The following is an 18,817-nucleotide window of genomic DNA, read 5'->3' as shown; positions in this document are numbered from 1 at the left end:
AGGAAGGGATTTGTTGTGCAAATTGAACTGCACCATATACTGCACCCCGCAAGGAGTGGAGGTACAGACTACCGACGAAGATGCTACTTTTAAGGTGGCCAATTCGAAATCTTGTGTAGAACTATATCCTACTCTGACAATAGAAGATCTTCCCCAAGACCTACGAGATGCAGTGGCGTCAGAGGTATGGGATTTCACAGGAGAAGAAATAGGATTGATTAAAGGGGTAGAACCGGTAAAAATATTGGTAAAACCAAATGTTGAGTTTCCAAGAACGCCTCAATACAAATTGTCCCAGGAAACGATTGCGGGAATAAAACCTGTGATCGAGTCAATGATACAGCAGGGAATACTGAAAGAAATCGTGGGTAGTCCTTGTAACTCCCCGATTATGGGTTTGCAGAAACCTAGCGGGAAGTTTAGGATAGTTCAGGATTTACGAAAAATTAACAACATAGTCGTTTCATGTTGTCCCGTGGTACCGAATCCATCAGTGATACTGTTTCAAATACCATGTCAAGCAGAATGGTTCACAGTGATAGATCTTTGTCAGGCTTTCTTTTCAATCCCATTGGATGAAGAGAGCAGGTATCTTTTTGCTTTTAAAATGGAAGATCGCGTTTTAACATGGTGTCGAATCCCACAAGGATTCACAGATAGCCCATCCATCTTTAATCAGTTGCTGAAAAAGAATCTTGAGAATCTAATACTGCCACAGAATTCGGTTCTGGTACAGTACATAGATGACCTACTTGTTGCGTCAGAAACAGAGGAAGCTTGTAAAGCAGATTCAATTGCCTTACTGAATCATTTAGCTGAAAATGGACATAAGGTATCTCCGAGCAAGTTGCAGTATTGTCTGACAGAAGTACAGTATCTAGGGCACAGGTTAGAAAAAGGGAAACGTAAGGTGTCCCCAGAGAGGATTGAGGCGATAATGAAAATGAATGCGCCTACAACACAGAGAGAAGTTAGAATGTTCCTAGGAATGGTGGGTTACTGCCGACAGTGGATAGTTAACTTCTCACTGAAAGCAAAGCCCTTACAGAAACTGACGCACAAGGAGGTGAGTGATCCGGTACCATGGGATGAAGAATGTCTGGTGGCGTTTTTACAGCTGAGAGACGATTTATGTCGTGCTCCGGCTCTGGGAATGCCAGATTACGAAAAGTCATTTTCACTCTATTGCTGTGAGAGAGAGGGATGTGCTTTGTCAGTCTTGGCACAGACCCACGGAAATGCCCGTAGACCAGTTGCATATTTTTCGGCTACATTAGATCCAGTAGCCGCAGCGTTGCCCGGATGTCTCAAATCCGTTGCTGCAACGGGTGTCAGCATTGAAAGGAGCGAGAGTATTGTGATGGGACATCCAGTGGTGGTGTATGTACCACATTCAGTTGAATTGCTAATGACCAGGACGAAGACGCAGCATCTGACCAATAGTAGGCTCACGCGCTACGAGCAAGTTATTCTTGCCGCGGAGAACGTGACCCTCAGGAGATGCTCTGTCTTGAATCCTGCTACTTTGATGCCATTACCTACTGTAATAGAAGGCGAAGGATGTGAAGACCACGATTGCCTTGATGTGACTGAACTATGCACGAAACCCAGACCAGATATTGTGGATGAGCCATTGTCAGACCCCGATGAAATTTATTTTGTTGATGGCTCATGTTTAAGAGACGATACTGGTCGGTTGAGAGCAGCTTATGCTGTTTGTACCATTACTGGAGTTGTGGAAGCCGCTTGCCTGGAAGGAGTACATTCCGCACAGGTAGCAGAAATTATTGCCCTAACTCGTGCCTGCATAGCAGGAAACGGAAAGAGAGTCACCATCTACACGGACAGCCAATATGGTTTCGGTGTGGTTCATGATTTCGGGCAGTTGTGGTCTCAGAGGGGTTACATGACCTCCTCTGGTTCGCCCATTCGAAATGGAGAATTTGTGCGGCTGTTGTTAGAAGCATTGCAAGGTCCAGTTGATATCGCAATAGTAAAATGTGTAGCTCATACTAAGAATACAGATTTTGTGTCACAAGGCAACAGATACGCTGATGAAGTCGCACGCTATTGTGCGGAACAAAATTATTCTTTCTCAAAGGTGGAAATAGAAGGTGCAGAAGAAAAGACTGAATTAAGTATGATGTTAGAAACTGTAGACACTTGGGAGGATTTAAGAATAATGCAGGAGAACACACCTGAGACAGAGAAAAAGGCATGGGAAATAGCAGGTTGTGTGCGAAGTGAAATGGATTTTTGGGTTTCAGCAGATGGGAGAGCTGTGTTACCTGAAGAATTAGCTAATCCCATGGCAAGAGAAATACATGGTCCAGTACATCTAGGAAGGGATGCTATGATGAGAGTGTTTAGGCAAACTTGGTATTGCCCTAAATTTAGAATAGCAGCAGAATCAGTATGTAAACGATGTGTTACCTGCCAACAACTGAACGTAGGCAAACAAACACCAGTTACACTGAGTCACATTGGGAGGTCGGGGGGGCCTTTCAATAGAATGCAATTAGATTTCATCGAAATGCCAAGAGTCAATCGCCTTAGGTATGTGTTGGTGATTGTATGCGTATTTTCCAGATGGGTTGAAGCGTACCCTACACGTAGGTGCGATACACTCACAGTGGCAAAGTTGTTGCTCAGGGAGTTGATACCGCGCTTCGGGGTGCCTGCCTCTTTGGAATCGGACAGAGGAAAACATTTTAACAGCGAAATAGTGAAGATGTTGTGCTCCACACTGAATATCGATCAAAAGCTGCATTGTAGTTATCGACCAGAAGCTTCAGGAATTGTGGAACAAGTGAACGGCACGTTGAAGAATAGATTGGCTAAAGTAGTGGCATCCACATCTTTGAGTTGGCCAGATGCTCTTCCTTTAGTGCTCATGAGCATGCGCAGCACACCTGATAGGAGGACAGGTCTCTCTCCCCACGAGATCCTGATGGGGAGGGCCATGAGACTTCCTACAGTTCCAACTACTGCCCTATTGAATATTACAGATGATCTGATCTTGGATTATTGTAAAGGACTGTCTGACGCCATCCATTCTGTGTCCCTTCAGGTGCATGCGGCTGAAGTTCCAGCATCGAGGAACCTGTGTCATGATCTGAACCCAGGGGACTGGGTCTTAGTTAAAAAACACGTCCGGAAGAACTGCCTAGATGTTCGCTGGCGTGGGCCCTTTCAGGTAATCCTGATAACGAACACCGCGGTGAAGTGCGGGGGGCTGCCAAATTGGATCCATGCTTCCCATACTCGAAGAGTTCCAGCACCTCTAGAAGGAACAGCTCCCATCCCAGACGAAAGCCCGGAAGTGGAAGAAGAGTTGCAAGAAGGGATTGAGGCAGCTGAGGGGGTGTCAGAAGAAGTTGGGAACGCAACGGATTCAGAAGAAGAGCGAAGGCAGGACGGCAGTGAGACAGAAGACGCAACTGAAGGAGAGAGCAGAAGTGAATACGACTCAGACTCAGATCCGTATCAGAGCGACCAAGAACCAAGTGAGAGGACAAGGAATAGGAGAATAAGGCTTGGAGCTGCCACTTGGCCAACAAGGAGAAGAAGGCTAAGTTTGAGGTCGGCCCAGGAAGAAACGCTTACTCCTATATCCGAAGACTCAGATCCAGAAGAAGATATCCAGGATCAAGCCGAGGAGGGTCTTAGAAGATCAAGGAGGGTGCGAGTGCCTAGTAGAAGATACTCTACTCCCGACTGGACCTACCTCGTTGCAGATGTCTGGGAGACACAGAACAGGGAGGATCAGGGAAGTGGAACTGATCAGAACTGACCCGATCATCACAGTGCAAATAAGGTTTCTACTGCCAGGAGCGGAGACCGAAAGGTTGCTGACACTCAACATCGTTCATCCTGCTCTCCTGAGTGGAATAAGAAAATTGATTTTAGAGACAGTTGAGTTTCCAGTTTGCTGTTCACGATATCCAATATTGGAGGGAACTCTTCTTCGTTTGGAAATGCTTGAGCGAGTAGTAGAAATGCTAGGAGCGCTTATTGTTGTGGATTAATACCATATTGTGAATGTCTTCAAAGGGGCGCAGAACTGGAAAGGTGAAGAAAGTGATCTTGATTAGAACGGACCCCTTTGTGATTGTGGATGTAGAACTGATAGTACCAGGAGTAGAAATTGAAAAAACGCTAACTCTCAATTTCGTCCGTCCACTTGTCTTGAGCGAAATAAGGAGAATAATCCTAGAAAAAGTTGACTTTCCATGTTGTGGTACGAACTGCCCAGAACCTGAGGGAATGATACTTCGGATGGACATTTATGAAGACGTAGTGTCACTCCTTGAGTCATACATAACTTCAGACGAAAATAAGACTTTTGAAAAGAAATTGTAAACTTGTTGCAAGATAACCTAGCGCCGAGTGGAAGAAGAAAAGTGATAGGGGATTCCTTTTAGTGGATGGAGAAGGGCTAGGGTTGTCTATTCTCTACTGGACTTTGAACTGTTTTGTGGGAATAAATTGTCAAGCTTCCAAGTGTTCAAAAGAAAGACATTGCGAGAAAGAAAGACTTTTGGCTCAGAAAGGAGAAGAAGTGAATGCTGGAAGAAAGTCAAGAACTACACTGTTTGAGAACATGGAGGCTGGCAACCCGAACCGCAGGGCAAAATGTATAGCTGTTACACTTTTAGGAGTAGTGGTTTCTCTTATAATTTTAGTGGTAACTGTTTCATTCCTAGTGGGACACGAAGGGGATGAAACCGCAGTAAAGGAGGATAAGGAAGTATCAACCCCGAAAACTACCATTATTAAAGGGAAGGGAAACATCAATGAGAAAGACAAAGCGTTGTTAGATGCAGAAATAAAAAGGCTTCACACAGATGAGTCACAGGGAAATTACAAGTCAAATGCTTATGCTAAATTGCTTTATGAATATGTTGATGCCATGGAAGTGAAGGATTGTTACGTTTGTATGCAATTACCAGCTTCAGTGGAGGAGGGTATCAGATACCATCATCTTCCGTTGACATATGGAATAACGTGTAGTTTATTGTTGAGCATGTTTTATGGACGGGAAGGATTCGAGTATTATTTCTCGAATTTCGACTCGACATTGCCAGAGGTTCCGAATTTCAAGCATTTGAACAAATGGGACTACTACAAAAGCGAAGACAGATTACACAAATGGTTTATTCCATGGAAAACGTTAGATACTTCACATGCTCGAAGGAACAATCTGACTTGTCAAATATCAGAAGTTGAGAAAAAGTTTATAGCACAGGTAGATACTAGATACAGGAGGCAGAAGATTTTGAAGGCATCAGGACAATGGGAAACAGATTGGACCAAGGAGGAAAGGGCACATCAAAGAAAAGGTAGTATTGGTCCAATTGCTTTGGATAAGGATAAACGGGGAAAACTGTGCATACACAGGAGTTACTCCTATTATGAAAACTTTTATGTAGGTCAAGTCCATTGTGAACATGCCTTTCAATTGGAGTATTACTCTAAGAACTTTTTGAAAGGGATGCAAGCAATTCCAAATGTATATTTTGTATGTGGAAGAAATGCCTATGTGAAGCTACCAGATAATTGGTACGGATCATGCTATCTGGCTGTTGTCTTCCCTAAAATATATCATGTTGAGAATTTAGACACGCCTAAGAAGGAAATATCAACTAGATGGAAACGAGGGCTGGGTGCAGCAGAGGTAGTTGGAGATGTACTAGGCGCTGCATTCCCTTTCTTAGGATTGATAATGAATGACATCGAAATTAGGAGGTTAGCTACAGTCGTAGATAGGCTATCTGCCAGTACTGCAAGATCATTGATGCTGATAGAAGGGGAGATGCAATCGATTAGGGCAATGGTTCTTCAGAACCGACTTGCTTTAGACGTTCTGTTAGCTAAAGAGGGAGGAGTCTGTAAGGCCTTGAAGGTCCAGGAATGCTGTACTTACATTCCAGACAATTCAAAGCCTCTAGAGAAGTATATACAAAACATCACTGCCATACACTACGAAATTGAGGACCTAGCAAAGGTAAATGTGTGGGAAAAAGTAGGTCATGGAATGGGTAAAGTTGGAAGTTGGTTTGCCAACTTAGGAAAGGGTATCGTTTGGTACATACTGAAACCCATCATCATAATAGTGATTTGTGTAATCACTTTGTGGGGATTGGTGCGTTTGTATCAATGTTATAGAGCAAATAGGTTACAGAGAGCTATGAAGAAACAGGAAGAAGAGTTGACAGCGATGCAGGACACTCAATATAAGAGTCTGAAAGCATTAGAGAGTATGAAAAGAGGTGGAACTGCCCTGTCTTCACTTTGAAGGGTTCTACATTTTTAGTGTCTTGGTGATGATGACCCCTGAAGGTCATCAAAGGGGGGACTGAGAGAGCACAAGTTTGAAAAAAATGTATAAGTACGCCATATTTACAAGCACGTAGTTAGTTTAAACATGTTTTGCACACGAGTGTTTTATATCCAGGAGTGAAATATACAGAGTGTTTTATATTCAGTAGTGAAATGTATAGAATGTTAAGTAGAGTAACTATAATTATAACGGTGTGAGATTAATGTAGAAATGTTGGAATATATGTGAAAACCTCATGTTCTCATGTTAAAAGAATCATGTCCGAATTAAATGTAACTTTAAAATCCAGTATAATGTGTAGGCCTTAGGGCAATTCACAGCAAACCTGAACATGCTGCTAAATTAATGTGAGATAAGGTTGACATGGGTCTTCCAAATGTACTATTGAACTTAGGGTTAAAAGTATATGCTTTATAGATGTGTTATTTTAGAAACGTATGTGTCACGGGTCTGACTGTCAAGAGACCTCTGAATATAAAGACTGGTGGTGCGCCACCCACCTTTCACCTTGCGTCTTGTCTCAACAGCCGCAGACATCTACGTGGCGTGAGGAAGAAGGAGACCCCGACACGGAATGGCCATCAGGCGTGAATGTATACGGCTCCTTTAAGGCCGACGGCTGGGATTGTGGAGTCACGCCCCTAGTGACGACAAAAGCAGGAAGCACGGCATCGAGGACGAACGGCGTTTCCCCCGCGGAGGAGATCGAGGAGGAGAGCAGCGCGGAACCAAGTCCAGGAAGAGAAGCAGACGGAAACGACAAGCCAGGAGGCCAACGGTCGGACGAGTCGCCCTGCCACGCGCCCACGGGAGGAGCGTGGCTTAAAGAGGTACGGGGCCGGGTCGCGGGTTGGGTTGGGAGGCGGAGACAGCCCCCGGTGTAACACTTCCTGCAACCAAACCCTTCCCTGAGCACGAGCACCTTCCGTCACTCCCGTTGTTAACTGGAGCACTTCACGGGGTTTGCGTGTCCCTCACTCCCGGTCCTTGTGTGTGTCCAACCAGAGTGCAGGCAGTAATTCGCCTTCTCTTGATTTCCTTTGTCTTTCCGGTACCACGTGGAATCCTGTTGTTGAGACGTATCAAGATAAAGACTTCCACGACCAGAAGGCACCGCGGCATTCAGCGATACCCAGAGACTAAAGACTACTTACCTGTTCATGAAGAAAACGTATATAACAATAAAGCCCTCCTTAAAACCTTTAATCAAAGCCCCAGTGTTTCTCTTTGAGCCTGCCCCTCCCACTCCAGTGGTCGAACCTCCAATCCTTCCTGAGCCCCCGGGACAATTGGTGTCAGAAGTGGGATTCACTTCATCATCCATCAGTGAGATCAAGATGGAGACCCTGATAGACCACCTCATAAAGGGGCAGGAGAAGTTAGAATGGGCCGTGGAGAACCAGCTGTCCATTGCACAAGCGGACCGAGAACTTTTTACTAAAACAATGACCGCACACGTAGAGGGTCTTAAGTCCATACCCTCTGTCCAACAGGCAGCCACGGGCGAAGGACGTGTACACACGCCACATCCGTCAGGAATGGCCCTACAAAAATATGTACCCGGTGAGGATCCTGACGCCTTTTTGGTAAACTTTGAAAGGGCGGCTCGGGCTATGAGCTGGCCCGAAGAAAAATGGCCGTTCTTTCTCGCCCCTCTCCTGACTGCCGAAGCCCAATCTGCATATCAAGCGGCGAATCCCCTGGGGACAACCCCTTATGCGACTATTAAAATGGTCATATTGGACCATCTAGGTTTGGACCAGGAGGCCTATAGAGTCCGCTTCCGCAAAGAGAAAGGGGTTCCTGGGGAAAACCCAAAAACATTGTTCTTCAGGCTAAAAATGGCGGCGGACAAATGGCTTCGCCCTGATGTATGTACAAAGGAAGAAATACTGAATAAAGTCTATGTAGAGCAGTTTATGGAGGCGTTACCATATGCGACCCAGCGTTGGCTCAAACAGCATGTTGGCCTGACAGTAGAACAAGCCATAGAGATGGCATCCCAATATGCCAGGGCCCAACCCAAGTCTATACCGTGGGAACCAGAAAAAACCTCCAAAGGTACTCCTACCATCAAAACGGACAAAAGGCCAAAACCAGTACTCGAGGCTCCCCGACCCTACAGACCTCCCGGTATGATGGTTCCTCCAACAAAAGGACCACAGTGTTTCGAATGTGGCGAGTGGGGCCACATCGCCAGGATGTGTCCCAAAAGGAAGAGCCATGAGGAACCCATGGAGGTGGGGTATCTGCCCCGGACTGTGATGTATTCGGCCGAAATGGGCAGCACGTTTTACGTGAGTATAAAGATGAATGGGTTCCAATTGAAAGCATTGTTAGACTCAGGGTGCAGGCAATCTGTGGTACAGTCCAGGTTCGTAACCCCGGATCAGATGAATCATAAGACTCCCGTGTATATCAGGTGCGTCCATGGGGACGTGAAGCCTTACCCCGTGGCCTCCATCACTCTCACACCGCAGGATAGGGACCCCTGTACTGTTAGCGTAGGGGTAGTTGATTCCCTGCCTGAAGATATGATCCTGGGGACCGACAATCCAGAATTCCTGTCCCTATTTAAGGAACACCTGTCCACAACCAGGAGTGGGGTGCATATACCATCCTACCTATCCCCCGAACCCTGGGTTATTGATCGCAGTTTCAGATTTGCTCAGGCTGAAGACAAATCCCTTTTCAACGCCTGGGAAATCGCCCATAGCTCAGACAATCAGACCGCTCCAGTATTTCCCCGCTTTTTGATCAAAAACGATTTGTTATACAGACAAGCCAACCAAGAAGCAGAAATGCAGCTATTGGTTCCCCAGTCTTTTAGAGAACAAGTGCTATTCTTTACACATGCCCACTTGATGGCAGGACATGCCGGCAAGGAAAAAACCACTGACTGTATCCTGCGCAACTTCTATTGGCCGGGTATTTACAAAGATGTTCAAGAATTCTGTGCCCGGTGCGAGGTCTGTCAACGTAGAAACACACAGCGCCCTCCGGCTGCCCCCCTACAAAGGATGCCCTTAATTGGTGTCCCCTTCGAGCGAGTGGGCATGGATCTGATAGGGCCCCTACCAAAGACGGGGAGAGGCTTTCTATATGCATTGGTAATCGTGGACTATGCCACTCGGTTTGTTGAGGCTTTCCCCTTAAAGAACACTACCACGGCGGCCATCGCTGAAAAATTCGTGGAACTTTTCAGCAGGGTTGGTTTTCCTAAAGAAGTGTTGACCGACCAGGGGACTCCCTTCACCTCAAAATTAATGAAGGAGGTGTGTGCCTCACTGGACATAAAACACTTGAAAACCTCAGTGTATCATCCCCAAACCGATGGTTTGGTGGAAAGATACAACCAGACTCTGAAACAAACACTAAAGAAAATGCTGACGGCGGAAGGGCCCGCCTGGGATCGGCTCCTACCTATCGCCCTTTATGTGATAAGAGCACAAAAGCAAAGTAGCCTAGGGTGCTCATCGTTTGAGTTACTGTATGGGAGGATGCCCCGGAGTCTCCTAGACATCACTAAAGAGATGTGGGAAAACGAAACGTCCCAGGAGCAAAAATCCATGTTGGAATATACCTCTCAGCTCCGAACTAGACTTGGTAAATTAAGAGAACTCGCCTATACCTCTATGGAGCATCAACATGAGAGATACAAGAAATCTTATGACAAAGGGAAAAGATTAAGATCCCTGGACGTAGGAAAATGGGCTCTAGTGCTACTGCCGTCCATCAGTACTAAGAATAAACATGAGTGGCAAGGCCCATATCAGATCACGGAAAAAATCGGAAACACTACGTATAGACTCCGGTTAACCCCTCACAAATCACAAATCTACCACATCAATCTCTTGAAAGAGTGGTTGGGACCCCTACCCCGGGTGGGACACTTCGTAGGGCAGATGGATGTCTCTACTCTAGAACAGTTGGTGGTGAACCCAGAGCTGACTCCCCAGGAAAAGCAGGAGTTAACAGAGTCTCTAACCCCGTATACAGCAGTGTTTTCCGACCTACCAGGAAGGACAGAGTTAGCAGAGCACTGCATCGAAACTCTTCCTGGCGAAGTGGTAAAACAAAGACCATATCGAATTCCCGCAGCAAGAAAAGAGATTGTACGGAAGGAAGTACAGGACATGCTCGACTTGGGCGTCATACGCCCTTCCCAGAGTCCTTGGTCATCCCCGATTGTTCTAATTCCTAAACCTGATGGCACTAAAAGGTTTTGTATGGACTTTCGGGCATTAAATGCTGTCTCGCATTTTGATACGTATCCGATTCCTCGAGTCGATGACTTGATTGAAAAAATTGGAGACGCCAAATTTATCACCACCATTGACCTCACGAAGGGGTATTGGCAGGTCCCCCTTCGGGAGGAAGATAGAAAAAAAACAGCGTTTGTAACGGATGAAGGTGCTTTTGAGTTCACCGTCCTGCCTTTCGGATTACACGGCGCCCCGGCAACATTTCAGCGCCTGATGAACAAAGTCTTACAACCCTATTCACACTTTAGTTCAGCTTACTTAGATGACATAGTCATTTACAGTCAGAACTGGAAGGAACGTTTGAGACACTTACAAACCATTCTGGGAGCCCTACAAACAGCTGGACTACACATCAATGCAAGAAAATCGCGAGCAGCTTTTCAAAGTGTGAAATACCTGGGCTACGTGTTGGGTGAAGGTACCATCGCTCCCCAAAGCGAAAAAGTAAGAGCAATAGCAGCAGTCCCGTTCCCCAATAACAAAAGGGACCTTAGAGCCTTTCTTGGCCTGGTGGGTTATTACAGGCGCTTTATACCAGGCTTTGCAGAGTTGGCAGCCCCCTTAACCAATCTGCTCCGCAAAGACGTCAAGGCCAAGGAATTTAGTAACCCATCGAGAGAGGCCTCACAGGCTTTTCACCTTCTTAAGTCCACGATGACAACGGCTCCTGTTTTGATATCACCGGATCACAGCAAACCATTTGTGTTGTCCACGGACGCTTCTAATCAGGGGATAGGTGCGGTACTATCACAAGTCAAAGAAGGCGTTGAACATCCGATCCTATACGTCAGTAGGAAATTGTTCCCCAGGGAGTGCCGATACTCTACCATCGAAAAGGAGGCCTTGGCAATCAAATGGGCAATTGACAAATTAAAGTACTACCTGGAGGGCAAGCCCTTTGTTCTACATACAGACCACGCTCCCCTGAAGTGGATGCACCGAAATAGTAGCCACAACCCCCGGGTGTTACGATGGTTTCTGTCCTTACAACCCTATGCATTTACCGTGCAACATCGCAAAGGAAGAGACAATGCAAATGCAGACTTTTTATCCCGGGTGTTTCCTCTCCCCGATCGGGAGATGCCAGGGGGGGAGGTGTGTCACGGGTCTGACTGTCAAGAGACCTCTGAATATAAAGACTGGTGGTGCGCCACCCACCTTTCACCTTGCGTCTTGTCTCAACAGCCGCAGACATCTACGTGGCGTGAGGAAGAAGGAGACCCCGACACGGAATGGCCATCAGGCGTGAATGTATACGGCTCCTTTAAGGCCGACGGCTGGGATTGTGGAGTCACGCCCCTAGTGACGACAAAAGCAGGAAGCACGGCATCGAGGACGAACGGCGTTTCCCCCGCGGAGGAGATCGAGGAGGAGAGCAGCGCGGAACCAAGTCCAGGAAGAGAAGCAGACGGAAACGACAAGCCAGGAGGCCAACGGTCGGACGAGTCGCCCTGCCACGCGCCCACGGGAGGAGCGTGGCTTAAAGAGGTACGGGGCCGGGTCGCGGGTTGGGTTGGGAGGCGGAGACAGCCCCCGGTGTAACACTTCCTGCAACCAAACCCTTCCCTGAGCACGAGCACCTTCCGTCACTCCCGTTGTTAACTGGAGCACTTCACGGGGTTTGCGTGTCCCTCACTCCCGGTCCTTGTGTGTGTCCAACCAGAGTGCAGGCAGTAATTCGCCTTCTCTTGATTTCCTTTGTCTTTCCGGTACCACGTGGAATCCTGTTGTTGAGACGTATCAAGATAAAGACTTCCACGACCAGAAGGCACCGCGGCATTCAGCGATACCCAGAGACTAAAGACTACTTACCTGTTCATGAAGAAAACGTATATAACAATAAAGCCCTCCTTAAAACCTTTAATCAAAGCCCCAGTGTTTCTCTTTGAGCCTGCCCCTCCCACTCCAGTGGTCGAACCTCCAATCCTTCCTGAGCCCCCGGGACAGTATGCTAGTTAAGAATGTTTGCTGTTTAAATCAAGTTAACGTTTTAAGAGTGCAGGGACCTGCTGCATGTAAATCAAGTAGGCCAGAGGAGATAATGTCATGTCGTTTAAATCGTCATGTGCTCGTTAGAGAAGAGGTCGCGAGGTGTCCAGCACAGAGCTTTGAGAGTGTTTTACGACTAAAGATATGGTGGAGTCTGGAATTTGAGGCCCACTGCAGGACGAGCTGTATGCAGGTGCGAGGGTCCTAATCAGCTCGAATGAAAGGGACTTTGTTCAGTGGCGCCTTGCGCAGGCCTGTAGGAGTTTCCAGGAATTTCAGGGGGTATCAGCGCACTGGAGAAGAAGCCTGGGAACCAAGGTCAACTTTAACGAGGGTCTTCAAGAGTACCATCATGGAGTTTGCCGCGCAAAGATGTACCACGTGAGGGGCGTCCCAAGGGGCGTTTCTATTGGAAATGTGATTTGGTATTAGGGAAAGAGACCCGGGAGGAGAGCAGAGCAGATGATTTTGGGAGCCTGAGGAAGCGGATGGGTAGGCAGATAGGCTGATCAGGAGAGACCCATTATCAGAGAAGAGACAAAGAGAAGTGCGTGATCTTCTTAGGAAGTCACCACGGCTGACACCTAGAGGGTTAAGATCTTGCTAAGTAGGGATGTCACTTAGTATAGTGTAGGGACAGACTAACCTTAATTTTCTTTTCTGTAATGACTTTGAGATTGCAACTTATATCTATTTTGACAACCCTTATGGTTTTTGAGCTTGTACTTATTATTTTGTTCTTCAGACTTAGATTATTCAAGAAGTTCATGTTTATAGTGATACCAATTTACCTTTTGAATCTCATTTTGAGAAGTTTGTATCTTCAGTTATCTTTGACTTTATATTAAATCTTTAAAACTTAAATTTGGTCAGTGGTCATTTAGAGTGGTGTAAGTTCCTAAATTGATTGACTTATTGCGAGATTACCTTTTACTCAACGACAGGTACCAACGATTCAGTCGACATAGTTTGGGATTTGGTAAGATAATTAGTAACCAGTAATCCCGCGTTAGCAAAACGTTACAGTTTCGTTTTTGAAGATTTAAGAGCTCTTAAAAAATAATTGTTTCAATATTCATAAAGGGGGTCTCCTTGGAGACCCCACCCTTTTTGTGAGTGGTTACCACTACCCTTGAAATGTCAGTAAAAAATTAATGTTTTGCAACCATAATTCCGTCGCAAAGCATACATACATAGCAGAGCAATTCGGTATTTGGAAAGGACTCCATTAACACGCCCCTTGCAAATACTGAATCACTAAACACTAACTGTGATTCGGTAACATGTTTCCGAATACAATTTGTGTTTTGTACATGACGAAAATAATTGTATTGTGGTCAGAAACAACCTGTTTCTGTGTTTCTGGCCATTACAGACCGTACAAATGTTTTTGTATGTATGCCCCAAAGTTTTTAGAGCACTCCAGCACAGAGACAAGTTGCTATGGCCATGCCCTGGCCTTTCTAGGAGATGTTGGGCACACCCTTGGCCCCGGCTTGTCCTGCCTCTGTCCCACTCAGTGGGAGATGATAGAGCTCTTTACAGCATGTGTTGGTGTGAGGGTCCCTCCTCCTTGGGCCCCTCCTACTGCCTGCACAGGATTCTGGGACTGAAAGTTACTCCTTGGAATGTCCTTTATAAAATTCATTCACCACTTTCATCCTCAACCTCCACAGAAAACCCAGCACCACCCCTCACTCAAGGGCCTCCATTGGTTCCATGTCCAGAAAAGCTGCCTTTTTAAACTCCTGACACATTTCTACTAGGCCCTCCACAGCTCCGGACCCACCTACACCAACCACCGCCTGACATTCCACTGACCGACTAGGGAGCTCCGCTTCACCACCCTCGCCTTGGCACACATCTCCTGCATCCATCGGAGCTGCTGTGGAGGTCGTTCCTTCTCCTACCTTGTTGCCAAGTCCTGGAATGATCAGCCCTCCACCTGCGAACTACTTCCATCGAAGAGTTCAGGAGAAGCTCAAGATATGGCTTTTCGACAACGGCTCACAGAATCTCTGTGACTGGAGAACCCTTGGGGTAACAAGCCACGCTATAAAAGACTGATTGATTGATTGATTGACCTCAAGCAAAGACTTTGAATTGTTAGTCATCCTCAGCTGCTCTCGAACCTCCACTTGTGATGCTAGATCATAATTGCTAACGTTCCTTAGCCCTGCCTCCAGCTACAGGTGAACTTCCTTAGGTAAGGCCACACTGAGGACGATGCAGACCAGGGTGCCATGTCACAAACAATTTCATGTCTGCAGAAGGTGAATTTTTCAGTGGATTTGGCCACTTCATGTAAAAAGATGTCTGGCAATGGTAGTTGACTATATCAACTGCTAGAACTGCCAACTGTATTTCAGTTTGTTGTTCAAGCAATGTCAAAGCCAATCAGTCTGTCTTTAATGTGGCACAGCGTGCATACACGGGCATTTACAAACGCCTTTTTACTTGCATTTATCACATTGAAACCTGCCCAATTGTCTTTGCCAATCCTGGGAGAATGGAGCAAAAAAATATTGTTTTCTTTATAGAATTTATGCAGAAGATAAACTGCTGAATGGGACAAACAGAATGATGGTTAAGTACTCTTTTCAGGTGTAAAATAGTCCCTCACGCAAACCAATGGAAGAACTTCTGAAAAAGCAAAATGATGGGTCAAACAGCCAATAGCATGAGGTGAGATAAAAATCCTCCTTAAAGTCTAGCCAACGACCATGAGATGTATTTTTTTAAGAATTAGTAACTATGGGTGATACGACAGTAGTGTTAAGACAAACTTAAAAATATATTGTGGGCGTCATAGCGAGCGCTTCTCAGACAGTCCTGTTAAACCTGCTCCCTGGAGTTGTCTATGCTAGGAGCATCAGTCACTACCAGGGTGGATATAATAGGGATTACAAATGCAACCCTGAAGTAATGAAGCATTAATGGGGAATTGCTAATTCCTGTTCATATTCCCCTGGTTATTCCACATTACTTCCTGATATCTCTCCCAGACTTTTTGGTTTCTTTCAGAACCTGTCACTGACATTTGATATTCACCGAATCTGCAGATTTACAGAAATGTACCACATTACTGGCCCCATCTGGGTTACAGTGGCACTTGTAAACAGTCCTTTAGCCTGTGGTTCCCGAACTGTGCGCCATGGCTCCCTGGGGAGCCATCAAACCTAGCCAGGGGAGCCGCGCACCAAGCATTTTAATGCATTTAATGTTGAAGGGTCAGTTGGTTTCAGTTAAACTAATTAGATTCAAACGTATGATGTTGATGATTCGTAAGTGACATGCCTAAAGCTGTAAATGTAGTGCTTAATTGATGGCATGTCGAAGGAGATGACCTCCATATTTCACTGGATCACCACTTTCCAACACTCCCAAATTAAGCAGAAGATGACTGAATTATTTTGTTCAGCTTGTTAATAGTTTTGTTTTTTTCCAAATGCGTTTTACACCAATGTACGTTATCAGTAAAGTACAGTTGTCCTGTCTATTAAAGACACTAAGGGGCACATTAGGATGGCAGGCGGACTAAGTCCGCTCGCCATCCCGGAGCAAAACGGGACCGCCCACCATAAGGGTGAGGGTCCCGTGGGGGCCATTAAGATGCGCCCGCCACACTGGCGGGCGCATCCTGCATTTTTAGCATTGCGGTGGGCGGTGCTGAAGGCCCCGCCCTCCGCAATGCTAAAAATGCACATCATGCATTTCAATGCACAACGTGACAGGCACCGCGCGGTGCCTGCCATGTTGTATTTTGAAATGCAGGGGGTACCATAGGTACCCTCCCATGTGCACCCCAGGATCCCTGGGGGCCAGCAACGGGCCCCACAATTAATTTCCGCATGCCTTTGCCACGGAAAGGCATTTCCCCGCCATTATGCTAATATGGATGTGGGTGTCTGAGAGAAAAATGCAAGTACTTCAGAGTCCGGGCTTACCTCCACCCTACCCTCCAAAAAAAAGTAAGAGTTGAGAGTCACGGGCAATGCGTCAAGGGAGCCACTGGTTGAAAACATTTGGGAACTACTGCCTTTAGCAGTGGGATGCGCTGCTAACATTAAGAACAATTGAAAATACCTTTGACAGCTTCCACCACCGACACTTTAAAATACTGCTGACACAAAAAAGCAGCATACATGACTCTTGAAGTTAGATAAAGCTTTATTGCTTGACATTTTCAGTTCTAGATTTTGGAATACAGACACGCCCCGAGCAGCAAAACAATCAGACGTTACATCATTTTGTCGGGAGATATAAGTGTTTTGCAGTAAATTAAATAAAGTAATTAATCATACCTTAGATTCTATAGAAGTTATGATTAATAACGAATGCGAATTGGACATTTGTTAGCCTTATCTGCGCGGTTTGAAAACCTGGTACACAGTAATGATATAAAAGTGCTAAACCTCTGAGTTTGTAAATGTGACGTTTATAAATTTGAAGTGCACTCAGTTTTATCTACACAGAATCTTCTTCCCACACTCACATTATGAAGCCTGGTGCTTACTCATAGAAGACGTACCGTTTGGCCTTTCTTGGTCTGACCCTAAGCTTGTCCTACAAGTCCAATAGTTCAGTTCATCATTCATCTGTGTCAAGGTGTGTTTTATTTATGAATAAAGTGATACAAAACGCTAGTTGGAGCATTTCTAATTTTGTACCTGAATAGCTTGTAAAGTGTCTCCATGGCTGACATCCTCAGATGGCTGTGAGCGGCAGTAATGTGATAATCGCCCAGTAATGAGATCTTGAGGCTGGCCTCGGAGTGGCAGCACACTTTTTCTTATTGTTGGTGAGAAGTCAGAGGGCGCGCGCTCCTTTTTTCAGAAATTAATTTCCGCAGACACCTTCTCCCATCAGGACTGGGTTCAGATCTAACCGAGAACAATCTTTTGTGACTTCAGATGTAAAGAGATTGGCAATGAAATGTTAAGCCACATCCCTCACTCCCCAGGAGCCCAGTGCAATATGATAGTGGAGCCTGCTATGTGTTGGAAAGAGACTGGAGGTAATATTATCTTCATGCATCATTTAAAAACTAATCAAAAACTTTACATTCTTCAAGACGTGTACTACCTGAAGACAATAGGAAGTAAGACTTTGTGTGGATCCCTCTGTAGCCACAGGCAAGTAGCAAAAGGACTGACGTAATTTAGTAATATTGACTGTAGACAGTGCCACTGGAATAATACAACAGGGAACCACATTATGCGGCAGGGGTGACTGCATACACAGCAAGGAAAGGCAAATTATGTGGCATAATGCGGCATATTTTGTGACAGTATAACTTCAATATTTTGACATTTTTTCATGTTAACACTATCTGGGCAAGGGTTTGACCTCATTAGTTCCAGTTTAACACCCATATATAGCAATAAGTAAATGAAAGATGGCCAGTCAACTTTTACAAATGGCCTTCCACTGCACAGCAACACACGTCTCTGCATCTTTAGTAGCTTTTGATCTGTTTTAGCTAGTAACATTTTATGGCTCACATCTTAAAATTATACAGCAGATGATGGATTATGAGGCAAATGCGGCAAATCGGTATGCTTACAACATTGTAGTCTCTAGGGCAGGGCATGTGAAGCCACCACATAACTCTCCTTTCCTCCCTCCTGTGGTCATCTGGAACCATGTGACTGTGAAGGCTGCACAGTGGAATATCAACTCACAAAACCTGAACTTCCCGCCAGCAGTGCTGGACACAGCCTTTATCCCTGAGAAGTATCACTGCAAGATACTAGGGGATATTATTAACTCTTGAATGGGTGGTCGGTTATTTTAGGGTAGGATTCTGCACCATGCACGTGCATTAATCCACCCAAAAGATCAGCACCTCACAACAGAGCACACACCTCACATCAGTCACTTCCGGTAGTATCTGCCAAAATCTGACACAAAGACCATGAGCACCTGTCACCCCCCAACAGCTACGGAGTACTACAAGCGTAAGAAGCAATGGAGCAGCACAGACCTTAGTGCTCACAGTCACAATCACGGTACAAAAGGGGGTGGTGATGGACGGAGCATCTGAACCAATCAGACACTCACACCTAGTCAACAGATCTGTACCGCTTTGTTCGCCATAAGTTGGCAGGGTATGCTCAGTCGTGAGTCCCTTGCTCACTTTGCCACTGGATTCAAGCAAGCCTGGCTGAAGACGGCTGTAATGCCAGAAACCGGTCCCAGGAAGCTTGTTTCCGGTCCA

General features: G+C 45.8%; 2 protein-coding genes across 3 annotated transcripts in view; both read left to right on the top strand.

The window, feature by feature from the left end:
* Nucleotides 1-18,817, top strand: part of FAM107A (family with sequence similarity 107 member A) — a 764,756-nt gene that overhangs the window by 276,437 nt on the left and 469,502 nt on the right. The window lies entirely within an intron of this gene.
* Nucleotides 6,837-12,474, top strand: LOC144783226 (uncharacterized). The gene is made up of 2 exons (XM_078662315.1): nucleotides 6,837-8,640; nucleotides 11,794-12,474. Exons 1-2 carry the CDS (start codon nucleotides 7,504-7,506, stop codon nucleotides 12,148-12,150), a joined length of 1,494 nt encoding a protein of 497 aa, XP_078518441.1. The 5' UTR covers nucleotides 6,837-7,503; the 3' UTR covers nucleotides 12,151-12,474.

This window comes from Lissotriton helveticus, chromosome 9 (assembly GCF_964261635.1).
Source record: "Lissotriton helveticus chromosome 9, aLisHel1.1, whole genome shotgun sequence".
NCBI classification, from domain to species: domain Eukaryota; kingdom Metazoa; phylum Chordata; class Amphibia; order Caudata; family Salamandridae; genus Lissotriton; species Lissotriton helveticus.
Note: the sequence above shows the minus strand (reverse complement) of the source record. Positions and strands in the feature narration are given on the sequence as shown.